The sequence below is a fragment of the Crocodylus porosus genome, unplaced genomic scaffold (assembly GCF_001723895.1).
Source record: "Crocodylus porosus isolate Cpor-Errol unplaced genomic scaffold, CroPor_comp1, whole genome shotgun sequence".
In the NCBI taxonomy this organism is placed as follows: Eukaryota; Metazoa; Chordata; order Crocodylia; family Crocodylidae; genus Crocodylus; species Crocodylus porosus.
In genome coordinates this window covers 8,454,199-8,467,046 of record NW_017728951.1, presented here as the reverse complement: position 1 = coordinate 8,467,046, position 12,848 = coordinate 8,454,199, and the positions used below count along the sequence as shown (strand labels likewise).

The 12,848-nt window shown below is 46.3% G+C and overlaps 1 protein-coding gene across 5 annotated transcripts in view; it reads right to left on the bottom strand.

Moving 5' to 3' along the window:
- Positions 1 to 12,848, bottom strand: part of CTBP2 (C-terminal binding protein 2) — a 261,968-nt gene that overhangs the window by 4,355 nt on the left and 244,765 nt on the right. For 4 of the 5 annotated variants that reach the window (XM_019555614.1, XM_019555615.1, XM_019555616.1 and 1 more), the window contains 4 exons: positions 10,349 to 10,563; positions 9,602 to 9,732; positions 8,233 to 8,360; positions 6,101 to 6,218 (listed from right to left, as the gene is read on the bottom strand). In XM_019555614.1, the coding sequence (XP_019411159.1) occupies positions 6,101 to 6,218; positions 8,233 to 8,360; positions 9,602 to 9,732; positions 10,349 to 10,563 (592 nt within the window). Of the gene's footprint in view, positions 1 to 4,878; positions 4,929 to 6,100; positions 6,219 to 8,232; positions 8,361 to 9,601; positions 9,733 to 10,348; positions 10,564 to 12,848 lie in introns of all 5 variants that reach the window. The other variant, XM_019555618.1, reaches the window with a different exon arrangement.

Genomic DNA, 12,848 nt, shown 5'->3' with positions numbered 1-12,848 from the left:
AACAGTACCTGTACAACATGTATGCATCCTCCCTCTCTCCTACTAAAAGGGTGGTGTGCGTTTCCTGTTCCTTGGTTCCCCTCAGCTGCAGAACTCAAAACGCAAAGAAGATGAGAAGATAAAAAGTATATGTATGCACACCATAACCCAAAACTCCAGTTAGTAGTAAGCAACTTAATTCTCTTTTGAGCCTTTTCCATATACCCATTCAAACATGACGGACTCCAAACCAGTGCCCAGCTACTGGAAACCTGGGCACTGACTCCTAGCTCAACAGTGACTGCAGGCGTGCTTTGCCAGACACAGAACCCACGTCAGAGGTTGCTTCAGTGTAGTGCTCAGGTGAAGGTGTTCATAGGTGCTCCAGGGGACTGCCTTGAACATATCCACCCATACCTGAAACTGGCTATAGGGAAGCCACTGAACTTGCTGTTGGAACAGCTCTGACTACTGCTGAGTTCACTTAAATGGTCTCAACCCTTTTGAATCTCAAATGGTGTCAAACTGGGCTCCAAATTTGTGTATCTACAGATCTTTTAGCTAATGAAATAAATAGCTGTGGGAATTTTCTCCAGCAAGGGCATGCAGTAATGCCTCTGCTCTCAAGCAGCCAAGCTTTTGGGAGAAAGGGGAGAGCTGATGGGCCAAACTGATGCCAACAGCAGGTAGAAATAGGGCTAGGTCCTGTCTGAATAAAAGATGGTGAGTGAGTACATGCAGTCTGTACTCTACTTTTGTCCATCCTTGTCAAGGTCATGGCTATTAAAAAAAGAAAAGCAGTCTTCATAAAGAAATGAAACTGGTCAGGTTGCCATGGGTCTAAATGGTGGCCCCATTCAGGATGTGAATAGAAGATTGAGGTCCTGTGGAAAATGGGATCCTTTGCCAGAAGGAGTAAGAGGTAGGCTCTTGGGCACTCCAGACCTGTCAACTTATAGAAGATGTCCTTCCACATGCACCCTAGCTTAGTGGTGGGATGCCAAGGTCATGTAGATGGAACGTCAACTCATTTGAAAATTTCCATTAATGATTCATATACTAAAATACGTGTTACGTAAAAATACACTTCTTGGAAAAAATGGGGATTTGTTTTTATCATGGTGGGACTAGGGTTTTTTCACAAAGGTTGAGAACTGTGGTGGTAGCTGACCTGTCACCATGCTTCAGCCCTGACGAGTACAGTTGATGGGCAAGCCTAACTATAGTTGAGGAAAGGGTTTTTGTAAGACACCAAGTCCATTTGACTAGGTACATCTGTTTTGCTGAATCTTTCCTGCTGTGGAAGAAACTGAGGCAGCTGTACTGTAGGTCTGAGCTTCAACTATTTTGTGTTTGAGTTGATGTGCACTTCTTACCCCAAAGGGAAAAGTTTGTCATAATGGTCATCTATGGCTCAGGAAAGAAACAGGACTCGCTTGCAAATACTGGCTGGGTCTTTTCTTCATGGTTGCGGAGCTCTGACAAGCACAATTATTCCCATCCTGGGGAATAAACGGCCTGTAGAAATATCTACAAGCATTCATGGTGCAGTCTGGCATGCAGTATCATATCAAGAGGGCTGTATGGGCTACAATAGATAGGCAGGCCCTGACTGACTGGTTGGCCTCCGACAGAGACTTTACCTCATCTTGATAGAAATAAACAGTGCTAGGGAATGCAGTGTGGCACACTGCATCCCTAATGTGGGTCTAGGTAACATCAGAGTTGAATCAAAGTGAGGATGTGAGGAATCTCTACCAGGTGTTTGGAAGATCTAACCTTTGGCACTCAATTGCCCAGGTAAGGACACTGGGGCATGGTGGGGATCTGACACCCCTCCCCCCCATTAAATAAAAGTCAAGAGAATTTTCTTAAAAGGGGAAAAACACAGAGAAGTGACTTTTTTGCCTTGCCATAGCAGTGGAGAGGAATTGAGGGGCAGAAGTACATACTGCCTTCGCCATCACTTGGGGCATGAGGAGACTGGTGTGTACATGTGTGGGTACTGTTAGTGTGCTGGTGGCACATGGACGTTCAGTGTGGACAACCTCTTGTTGGAGAAGGTTAATGTGCTCTTGGTGTGAATCATTCTCAAGGTGCTCGTCTCTAGCTTCAAACCTTGTCAGCAGTGTTCAGTAGTAAGAGAGAATGTGCCAGTGTGAACAATCATAGTCACTTCCTATGTACAAATAGCGAGTGATAATGCAAGAAGAGCAAAACTTCTTGTATTTGCCAATACCAGAACTTCTAGTTGGCTTATTTGATGGTTAAATTACACAGAAGACTTCCCTTCCTGCTGGGCTGTTGTATATATGTCATGCTTCTGGATTCCACACTGAAAGCAGGCCTTTTAAGGGCAGAGAAGCCTTCCTGCACAGACTTGCATGCTCAATATTGCATGCTAACTACAGTGTACAAGCTAAGCATGTGTGTAAGTTCTTGAAGTCCGGGCCGGTGCTAGCAGGAAGCCATGATTTAATTACAAAATAAAGAAAGCTTAATGACTAAAGCTGCTATTTCCCGTTGATGACCACATCCCCCACCGCCCCCCCGTAATCTTGTTCTGTGGTCTTAACCAAAGAAATCAACTGCTCGTTTTCCAAAGATCTCAGTAAATCTTACTTGCAGGCTTATGTCAGTACATGCTCTCAAGGGTTCATTTTGTGGTACAGGAGTGTCACCTTGTGAGCAGGATGGGTGCCAGTGAAATTTTTCCTCAGTAGAATCAGAATTGACAAGATGATTATTGGTGATTAATACTCCAGCCAGGTTATTCGGTGGAGGCTTCTTGAGGGTGTATCAATTAAAACCACAACATTTTCTTTAAACCAATCTTACAAGAACAGTGTGAAATGAACTTTCTTTGCAGTCTGGATCTGCTCCTACTCTGCTGATTGGTAGGTGAGAAGGATATTAGGATACCAAATGGCAACAGACATGTTGTAAGGTTGTGTGGGACACCTGGGGTGTGTCCCGATGAGCATGCATGTGCAGTTTGTGGTGCCTCAAGCCCGGTTGAGGCACTGCAAACCACACACAGTGCACATGCACCCATTTGCTCTGCTGCTAATTAGCAGTACAGTTCTTTTCACACCCAGAGATCCTGGTGTCAAGAAAAAGGGTTGCTAAAAAAAAAGTGGCATGGCCAGGCTCTGAGTGCTCTGATTGCTGGTGCGGTTGCCCTGGGAGGCCCCAGGACCCCAGGTAAGGCTGCTAGGGCCAGCACAGGTGCTGGTCCCAACCTCCCCTACCCCACCTGGGACAACTTGTCCCACACCAGTGTCCCATGTACAGGGGGGGTGCGCAGCAGCAAAATGCAGCACCATAAATCTGTGCTGCTGTTGTTTTTGCCATGGTAACCGCATGCCCCTGCATGTTGGGTGTGCCACAAGGATACTCACTCTCTGCACGTGCTCAAAAAATGTAAATAACCATTTGCAACAAGGCTCCAAGTGTAAGCTGATGCTTGTGAGTTTGTATTTTGGACAGTTGGTAAAAGCTGTAGCAATGCTTTAACTCCAACTCTTTTCAGAACAAGCAAGCATAACCTTATGGTATAGGAAAACATTGCAATAGCTAAATTTTAGAAGGACTGTGGGTAAAGGTATGAACCAAGGATGAGGAAATCTGGGTCAGTTGAGGTAGTTGCTACTGAAGCTTTTAGGATGACTTTTGGGTGGGGTGGAGGGGTGAAAGAAAAGAAGCTACAAGTGGATGCAGAAGATGCAGGAAAGGTGATGGGTTTTGCTGCTAGTGCAAGAGAGAACAGTTCTTACTGGCAGCTGAAATTTGCTTAAAAGATTGCTCTCATCCCCTCCCCTGTTGCTTTGTCATGACCTCCACCTGGATCTAGATCTGGCTGAAATTCCCCCATACTGGAAAATTCTCCCTTGCCAGGCTAGGGCAACTTCAGGGTCCCATTTTGAGCTGGTGGAATGGCAGCGGGGTCAGGTGGGATCAGATCTGGAGGACAGAGGAAGAGTGAGAGGCTGTGAAAAGGCAGATAGGTACCATGAGTGACGGCAAAGCTAAGAGTAGGAAAGCATTCAAGAGCAGTTGGAGAGGATGCAAAGAAGCATGGCAGGAGGAAGGGGGGCTCTAGGACCAAACATACCAGAAGTGCACAGAGGTGAAGAGTTGAGGACAGGACGTGTAACTTGTGTAGTGTGAAGGAGATTGCTGAGATAAGAGTGCCAGAAGGCAGTGACTGAAGCATACAAGGACCTGGCAGGGATGAAGATGACATGCAAGGAGGCTGGAGTGGAGAGGTCACAGCAGACGAGATGAGATAAAACTGCCCTCTGCTTGAGTGATGGCTTGTCTTTGCTGCAACAGTTATCTGCACTACTTCACAGGAGCAATCTCACTGCAAAACAAGGCATCTAGACCGTGATTTGATTAGCAGCCTGTGGTGACTATTTTAGTAGATGACAAACTGCTGTAACTTGTTGCTCCATTCCTTTTGCATTACTGGCTTAAACATCAGCACTTGAGCTCCAGTGTGCTACCCTGGTGGGCTAGCTACCTCAAACTTCCAGAAAACTTAAACTATGCCTGTTTGGAGCAAAACTCGTTAAAGTTCCAGCTGACGATACAGTGGAGAGAGGAGAGAAAGACAGCTCTAGTGCTACTATGTCTAGAGGTGCAGTAAGCAGAGGGGTAGTGAAACAGCTGTTCTCATGGTTAATTTGGTGGATGGAGGAAAGCTACATTATCAATCATAATGGAGAGGAAGATGGAGGCAGGGAGTCAAACCAATGCTGAGTTTAAGAAGAAAAGGTGGCTGTTGAAGTGTGGGAAGGAGGAAGCTGGTGGCAGCACTGGTATGGAGAAGGCAAAGTCTATACAGGGTCAAAGAGGCAGTGGAGCTAGGAAGTTGGGCAGCAGGGGGAGACTTACATGGAAGTCAGAGGAGAAAGTGACAAACGAAGTAGGTAGTCTCATCTTAACTGGGGAGGGAGAAAAGGTCACTGTCAATCACAGCTTCTGAATCCCATTGAAACGAGGGTTTTTCCCACCCCACCCCACAATGAGATGGATGCTTCTGCTCAAACACCTGTTGTGCTTTGGCTCATTTTCTCCATTGTGGCTTTCAACTGCTTAATTTTGACCTGCTGTTGGTTAACTACCAACTTTGTAGTCTGGTCTCTGCCATTTGTTGGAAAAACGCACGCACGCAACTATGCATGAGCATCAGTCTCCTTCAAACAGGACTTGCCCATTTCACTGAAAATGTATTTTTTTTTGTTTGTTTTACCCATCCGTGTTTTACAGCATGTACTCAACGCACCACCCTCTGCTTCAGTGCGTATAAAAGGTGCTAACAAAGTGGGTTGGTTGGGTACCAGTGGTAAAAATGTATATGTCCAACAGTGAAGGCAAGAGCCTGCACCAACATGATGCTGCCCATCCTGGAAGGGTACATCTCAGTGCCAGCATGAGAAAACCCAAGGGCTAACATCTCAGTTTTGATGCTTTACATGTACTCTACCAAAGCATCACGAGCAGTTGCGTACGTAACTCTTATATGCAACAGTGGAATTGTTGTACAGAGAGAGCATACACTGGTGCCCAGTCTCTTGTGTTTCATTATGGGAGTTTAATAGAAGGCTGAAAAACAGATCACTACTCATTTCCCCTTGTCCTTTTGGTTGCTGCACTGAAGTTAACAATACCCCTCTTCCTTCATGCCTTATGGAGTCTTGAGAGCATTTTCAGAATGTCGCTAGAGTTTTCAATCGAGTGTTTATTCCACAGTGAGGAGCACAAGAGATGAGACAGACTCCAGGAAGTGCTGCTCCAGGAATACAGCTGGAAGTGAAGCAGGCTCTGCAGCAGAAACTATACATTTAGGCCACGCTATGGCAATAGCCATTCTGTGGCCTCGATGGAATCAACATGTAAAACTAGGATTCCTCCAGAATAATAAATAAGGACATTCCCAGTAAATCCTCCTGAATGACTGCAGAGCAACCACACGTAGCTCCTCTGTGGAGCCAGATCCACAGAGATGGGGAAAAAGCGGCATGTTTTCAGTGTTGCATATGGAATTCAAGCTGCATCTCAGTAAGGGAACCTTTATCCTTAGAAGTGGTTATGAAATTACTTTACTTCATCCTACCTGTATGTGGCACCATTGAGCTCTGGATGAATTGCTTGCTGATCTATTACTGACCATGGAGCTGTTGTGACAAAGAATTCCTTGTTCACACAGTTTCTTAGGCTTTCGGGGATGCGACCTGGAGTAGAATTATTAAAGTAAGTGCTAGGCAAGTTATAGACTGATTGACAGACAATACGTTACTGTTTTCCCACGTCCATAGTGCCTGTTAGTGTGTGCAGATGCATGCATGCTTGTGAAAGCATGCCATAATTTTTGTGGAACTCTTTGGATAACATGAGCTCTGTTGCTGGAGCCAGAACAGCAGTCCCCTGTGCTAGGCCTTTGTGATTCTGGTGCACTAACATTTATCAGCTTGGTTTGTCTGCTGATTTTGTTAAAGCTGCAGTGAGACATCAGGCTTCGGCCCCAAGAGGAATAATATTTGGTGCAAGGTGATGGGTGGCAAAAGCAAAACTTTGCTGGGACATTAGTATAGAAAGAGATGGAGGAAGGGGGGTTGTAGCTACATTTTGTAAACTTCCTGGTCGGGGCCAGCAGTTTGCCAACTTGGTCTCTACTGCAATCTCCTGGCTATTCTAGGTATGCTGCCTTACCCAGCACAGTCCTACAGCACAAGCTTATCCCCTCCTACCCCCCAAAACAGTGGGGCTGAGGCATGGAGGGGTTTAAGTAGGGCTGGCCTAGACTCGAGTCCTAATCTTAGCTGCATGCAAGTGGTACCTGCACCAAACCCAGGAGAGAAGCTGGGGACTGGCTTTTTGGTGTTCCCCTTTTGGCTCTGTGCTTTAGCGTGTTGTAGTTTACGGTTAGTACCCAGAGCCCTCTGGGTGCCAAGCTCCCTCATGCACGTGTTGTACAGTTATTCTACAGCAGTCTTAGCAGTGGATTATTTTTTAACAGTCTTGGTTTAATTGTGAAAGAAATGGTGTGTTTGCAGGTGTGTGGGCGCAGCCCCGTATGCGCCTGTGCGTACGTACATGCACACGCTCACTAATGCACACTCGGCATCAGGCTATATGAACAGACATAACTTTTAATCACTTTAAAAAGGCTTAGACATGTTGACAGCGTGTTATACTCTAATAGTCACATCTGCACGCTCCTGCAGGGATGCAAAGAACCTGCAACTTCAGTCCTATATGTTAAATATGCAACAGCTCTGTTGCACTTGTGTGGCTAGAGGACAAGTGTCACAGCTATACGATAGCAGCTGACACAAGGAGTATTTGACACAAATCCAATTAATTGTCTGTCTGCACCCTCAGCTCTGTCACCATTCATTACAACTAATAGAAACAAACTGTACCAACACTGGTACGCAGCGCTAAACGGTGGTCTCAGCTAGAATTCTCTGCACAGGTTTCCCTCGTTTCACGCGGGTTCTATATGTGTGAATTGTCTCTTAGGCAAGGACCCTTTTTTGGCAAAGTTGGTTATATGTGAGGTAAATTCACTCTTATGCGATCAGTGTGGTGCAAGCCCGTAGTCAGCTGCTTTGTGTGGTGCATTGTGGGAGCGATACGCACCAAAATATGCTCTCCTACGTGGATCTGTGCTCCTTGCTCATTCTCTGTGACACGTTTCTGCAGTTGCCATCCCCATGATGGTAACATTCAGCACCGCCCTGGGCTTATGTGTAAAATTTGTCTTGTAAGAGTGGTAGAAATGGGTCTGGGGGTCAGTAGTTGAGGTCTTGGAACATTATCCATATTTATTACATTATAAAGTGGGTTGCCTTTATGTAAATATAAGATGCACTGTTTTCCAGGAATGCATGTACAGCATAAAGCGAGGGAAACCTGAACCTTGTAAATCAGTGTTCCCCCCGCCCTCAGCCCCTCACCACATTTTCCACGTGGGTGCCTAGCACCTCCTGAAAACTAAGTCACTGAGCTTCTTCCTACCTCTCCCACTCAGAAGGGTAATAAGACTTAAGCACTCGCATCACATCTACCTCTATTCAACCCCTCTTTATACTGGGCCATAAATGGAGTCATTCAAAGTACAGCAGCTCAGTGGGAAGCTCTGCCACGTCCGGGGCTCCTTCCTCTGAGCCCAGCCCTGGGACACATGTTGCAGGCAAACACACACAATGTGCACAAGATAAACAGCTTCCCTGCAGTAGATACCTGTGATCGCGCGCCGGATTTCAGTAGCAGCAGCTTCTCGCATCTCTAGCGACGCCTGCTCGCTGTACCAAGCCGTGTGCGGAGTACAAATTAAATTAGGGGCATCTTTCAACGGACCTTGAGCAAAACTATATGAATGTGAAAAATCAGGGTAAATAAATTACTAAGGGTGAGAGCCCAAATGGCCAGCCCCCTTCACCTGTGAGCCGCTCCCCAGTTGGCGCAGTTCTGGCCGCCAGCACAGTATGGTTGAGGTGGCACATCACCGGCTTGTCTACCCTAAGATGAATGGGTGGAGGGTCTCATGATGGGCTCAGCAGGAGAGGAAATGTGAACAGAGTGGAAATACTGGTGCAGCACAGGGCTTCCTAGGTCATTTGGGGTTGACGTTACTACATGAAAGTCAGCAGTTGCGTTAAAAAGAGCAGATGGGTTTGAGAGCTCAAACTGGAGGATGATTGTGCCTAATATGCCATCATTTGTATTAACAAGGAGAGAAATGACTGGGCACTTCAGCAGCAACCATCACTCATCTGTCAGCAGCAGACTTTGTTTCTCAACTATGGATGGCAGGGGCAATAAAGGTGGACAGTCACGAAAGCTGGGATTTAAAGGGACACAGCTGGGTGGCAGGTGTGTGTTTGTAAATTTGTGCTTAACCGTCCCGCCTCCTCCCCAAAGCTTTTGTAAATGCCGATCAAGAGAAATGGTAATGACGTGCGAGGAGGAGAACATTCACGTGCAGGTTCTGAACTCGCCAGCCACAGGCTGGCGTCCAAGAGAAACGCACCGGACGCAAACTGAAACCTGTTGGGTTCATCTAGGGTTGGGTATTTGACCAGTCAAACAAACTTCAATCAATTGACCAGTCAAATATCAGTTAAAAATTGTAAAAATTTGCCAATACCGTCAAATAACATACAAAAAAGCATAGTTTTTTTCCACTAAAAAACGTCAAGAATATTAAAAAATCATACTTCTGTAAAGAAAACTAAGGAAAAAAAATTCATTCCCCACAAAATTGCTTTAATCTTTGACTGGTCAAAAAATATGCGGTTAACTGACTGCCCAACTGACTGGCTTGCCACCCCTGGCCTTTTCACTGTCCAGTAGCAAATGTTTTGTAATGGCATGCAACTTGGACCCAACAGCGTCTCCTGAAGTAGCATCTACAGTTACTAAGCAGGGCTTCCCCGGGGTGCGGGTCTAGAGCACTGACTACTGCACGTTCCCATTCGTGACTCCAGGAATTCTGGGCTTCCCGTTCGCAGGGCAGATCCTGGGAGCTGGGCCCTAGGACCCCTGTAGGGTGAAGAGTGGCCATGTATGTGCAGCTTTTAATAAGAGCAAAATGCAAGCCGTTATTTACCTAAACGGTTCCGATTCGTGCACGTCAAGTGCTGCCCCTCGTATCCTTCCTTCCTTCAGGGCTTGAGTTAAGGCTTTCTCATCCACAAGCCCACCGCGTGCTGTGTTTACTAGGAACGCTCCCTGCCTCATCTGACGGGCCAGGAGGAAATAAGAGAACGTTCAGTGATTATACTAAATCTCCTCATTTACTGCTACATGCTTTCCGGGGCTACAGTAGGGAATGTCATCTGCAGGCATCTTCCAAATCCTGGGTTGCACATGCAGAATCTCTGACTGCTATTATCTGGTATATACCGCTGGATTGTGCTCTCTGCAAACATCTCTGTCTTGTATATTATCTGTGCAGGTTTGGAGGTCACAACCAGAGAATTATTCCCAAAAGAAAGCCTTCAAAGCTAACAAAGAGGTTCTTATGTGGACTAACTACCAAGGGGTTTTATTTAAAAGGCCTGAACTCTAGTTTGAAATGTCAGAGAAAAAGTATTTTTGTTCCTGTCTCTGACTGCATTAATGGATTCTGTCTTAGCTGCCACAATGCTATCACCTGGTACATTATGTGCAAGAGACAGATGGGCCATTGGATGTAACTCTAACTATCTCAAGACAAACACACATATTATTACTATCTGCACCTGCTCACTGTCATTGCGATAGCAGCGGCTCCAGCATTCAACGAAAACATGCTTTGGGTCTGCAGCTGGAACCACAAACCGCTCTTCTTTGTTTTACAGATAAGGTAAATTACCTGCTTGATCGTAAAGTCATTGATAAGGTGGTGATTATGTTCATTAAGGTTACAGTGCAACGATACACAGTCACTCTGATACAGCAGGTCCTGGAGTGTGTAGACTCTCTGGACTCCCAGGGACCTTTCTATCCCATCCTGCAGGTACGGGTCATAAAATATCACATTGAATCCAAACGCCTTGGCTCGAACTGCCACCGCCTGCGCAGTGCGACCTAAGTGTAAATAGAAAAAGAGGGGGTTTTAACTTGCTGAGCGTCAGAGACCTCAAGCGGCTTGGCACTGTAACGGTACTGCATGTGTACAATGTGTGCTGGACAGCAGAGCTCCTATTAGTCAAAATTCCAGCTGCCAGCAATGAGAATGGGGCTCGGCCCCCCCCCCGTGGGGAATAAGCAAAGGGATTGAGATGGTGCGCTTGGAGTGTTTGTGACCGATTGTGGCAGAAACCCAGGACACTGACCTGCAGCATAAGAGAATAAGGTTGCAAGTCTTTGCTCCTAAGCCATTTTAATTACTTATACAATGTGGAAGAGCTTGAGAGAGCTCCCCTGCCATACTCAGTGCCCTCATGGTTAGGTTGCCTTCTGGGAGGTAGAAAACCTGTGTCAAGTCAGTGCTCTAAATTAATCAGAGTGGGGATTCAAACCTGGGTTTTTTGCCTTTTGGGAAATGTTTTAATGGAACATGTGCACCGGGGTTGGTGCCCACTCCAGTAGGCAGGTACTGGGAACACCTACGAGGCAGAGCCCTGCAGATGGGGGGCCACAGGAGTATGTGGCTGGAAATCCTGCCATGCCAAGCAGCCCAAGTAGTGCGTACCTACTGGCAGAAGTAGGTGCTATGGAAACTTTACCAAGGGATATTTAGGCAGCTACTGGATTAAACGAGTGGAGGTTTCTGAGCATTTTGGTGGCACGGGAATGTTGGAGCTGGGTGCCTGAAGTGGCAGCCTGGTGCTTGGGTCCCCTCCTAGATCTAGCTAGCTGCACAGAAGCAGAGAGATTAGGTAACTCCCTTCAACTCTGACCTCAGTACAGTAGCCTTGGGGCTCCTGCCTACAAGTGTGCAGAGTGGAAAGTATCTATTATTGCACTGTAGGTGTGCAACCAGGGATAAGGTCCAGCAATTCCAGAAAAGATCCTGGCGTTTCTAAGATAAGGCAGGATGGGGCAGTTCAGCATTACTGAGGAATCGGTTTCTAAAACAAGGATGCTACTACTTGGGTCTCTCAAGAAGGCGCTACTACGATTCACTGACCTGTGTTTGTAAAGTGCTTTGAGCTGATCCACACTGACATGGGCTCAAATATAACCATGCCAAAGTGTGAACACGTGCCTCCGTGTGCCACCTTGTGTCTCCCTAACCAGGTACTGATATGTTTATGCCGAACTCCAGCCCTGAGCCTGGTGATGTACCATTCCATTTAGTACTGGGTTTGGTTGGTGAAAGAACAAACACAAAGGACCCAAGTGAGTTGTATAATGCCCCCCGTATCTGCTTGTTATCACACTGACATCCCTTCCCTACCCACCCCCACCCAACTGCAGACATGACATCTGTGAGCCTCTAATTCTCAGCATAGACTGTCTAGCTGTTGGCTTAGTTGAAGGTCAAACATAACTGTGTAACAGCGTGGAGCAGGATAAGGTTGCATTCACCTTTACAATATTGGCAGCTAGAGTGTTAAAAGGTAAACCCCAAAGACATGCCTGTTAACTATTTCCCATCTTATTTAAAGGCCATCATTTGACAAAGCACTGCTCTCTGCACGTATATGGTGCTTGCCTGTTTGCAGCTTTCAGCTGAGTTGCTGATTATGCTGCAACTTGAGAAGCCGTAATAAGAAACAAAAATCCTTTACTGAGACATTTCTGTTCAGCAAAACAATGGGTTTTTTTTTTCAAAAAGTGCCTTAGTTATAAGAGCAACTTGTTTGCTGTAGTTGTTTTCTTTCCTACTCTTGCTGAATGACTATTTAATTGGGCATGACTAAGACAACTGTCATGGTTTGGAAGCAAAGGTTTAATAAGGCTATTCTGATAAAGAGGGACATCTGCAGTGCAATCAGCAGGTCATTATCCACAATGTCATTCCTATTCAATGTCATTGCCTGGACTCAGCTAACCAACTCCTGCCTCAGTACATACTCCTTTAGTCCTTGTTCTTCTGTTCAGAAATGCAGTTAAAGCCAAATAAGCAGGCACTGCACATTCATGCTGAAGTGCTCATTAGAATAAGGCTATGGTGCGTCCTGGGGTGTGACTGATTGACACGCTGCCCTTCTGTACAATGCAACCTCCTTGCCCAGACAAGGGACAGGCCCCTGCTCTGTCCCCTTACTGCCCCCGCCTGTCTGGTGTTGGGTTATGCTGAGGTGGGACTTCAGGGCTAGGATGCAACTGCACCCACAACGAGCAGTATGCTTGCAACACCGTTTCCTGCATCAGGCCCTAAAATGAGGTCTAATGCTAGGAACTCATCACCAAGAAGGACTATG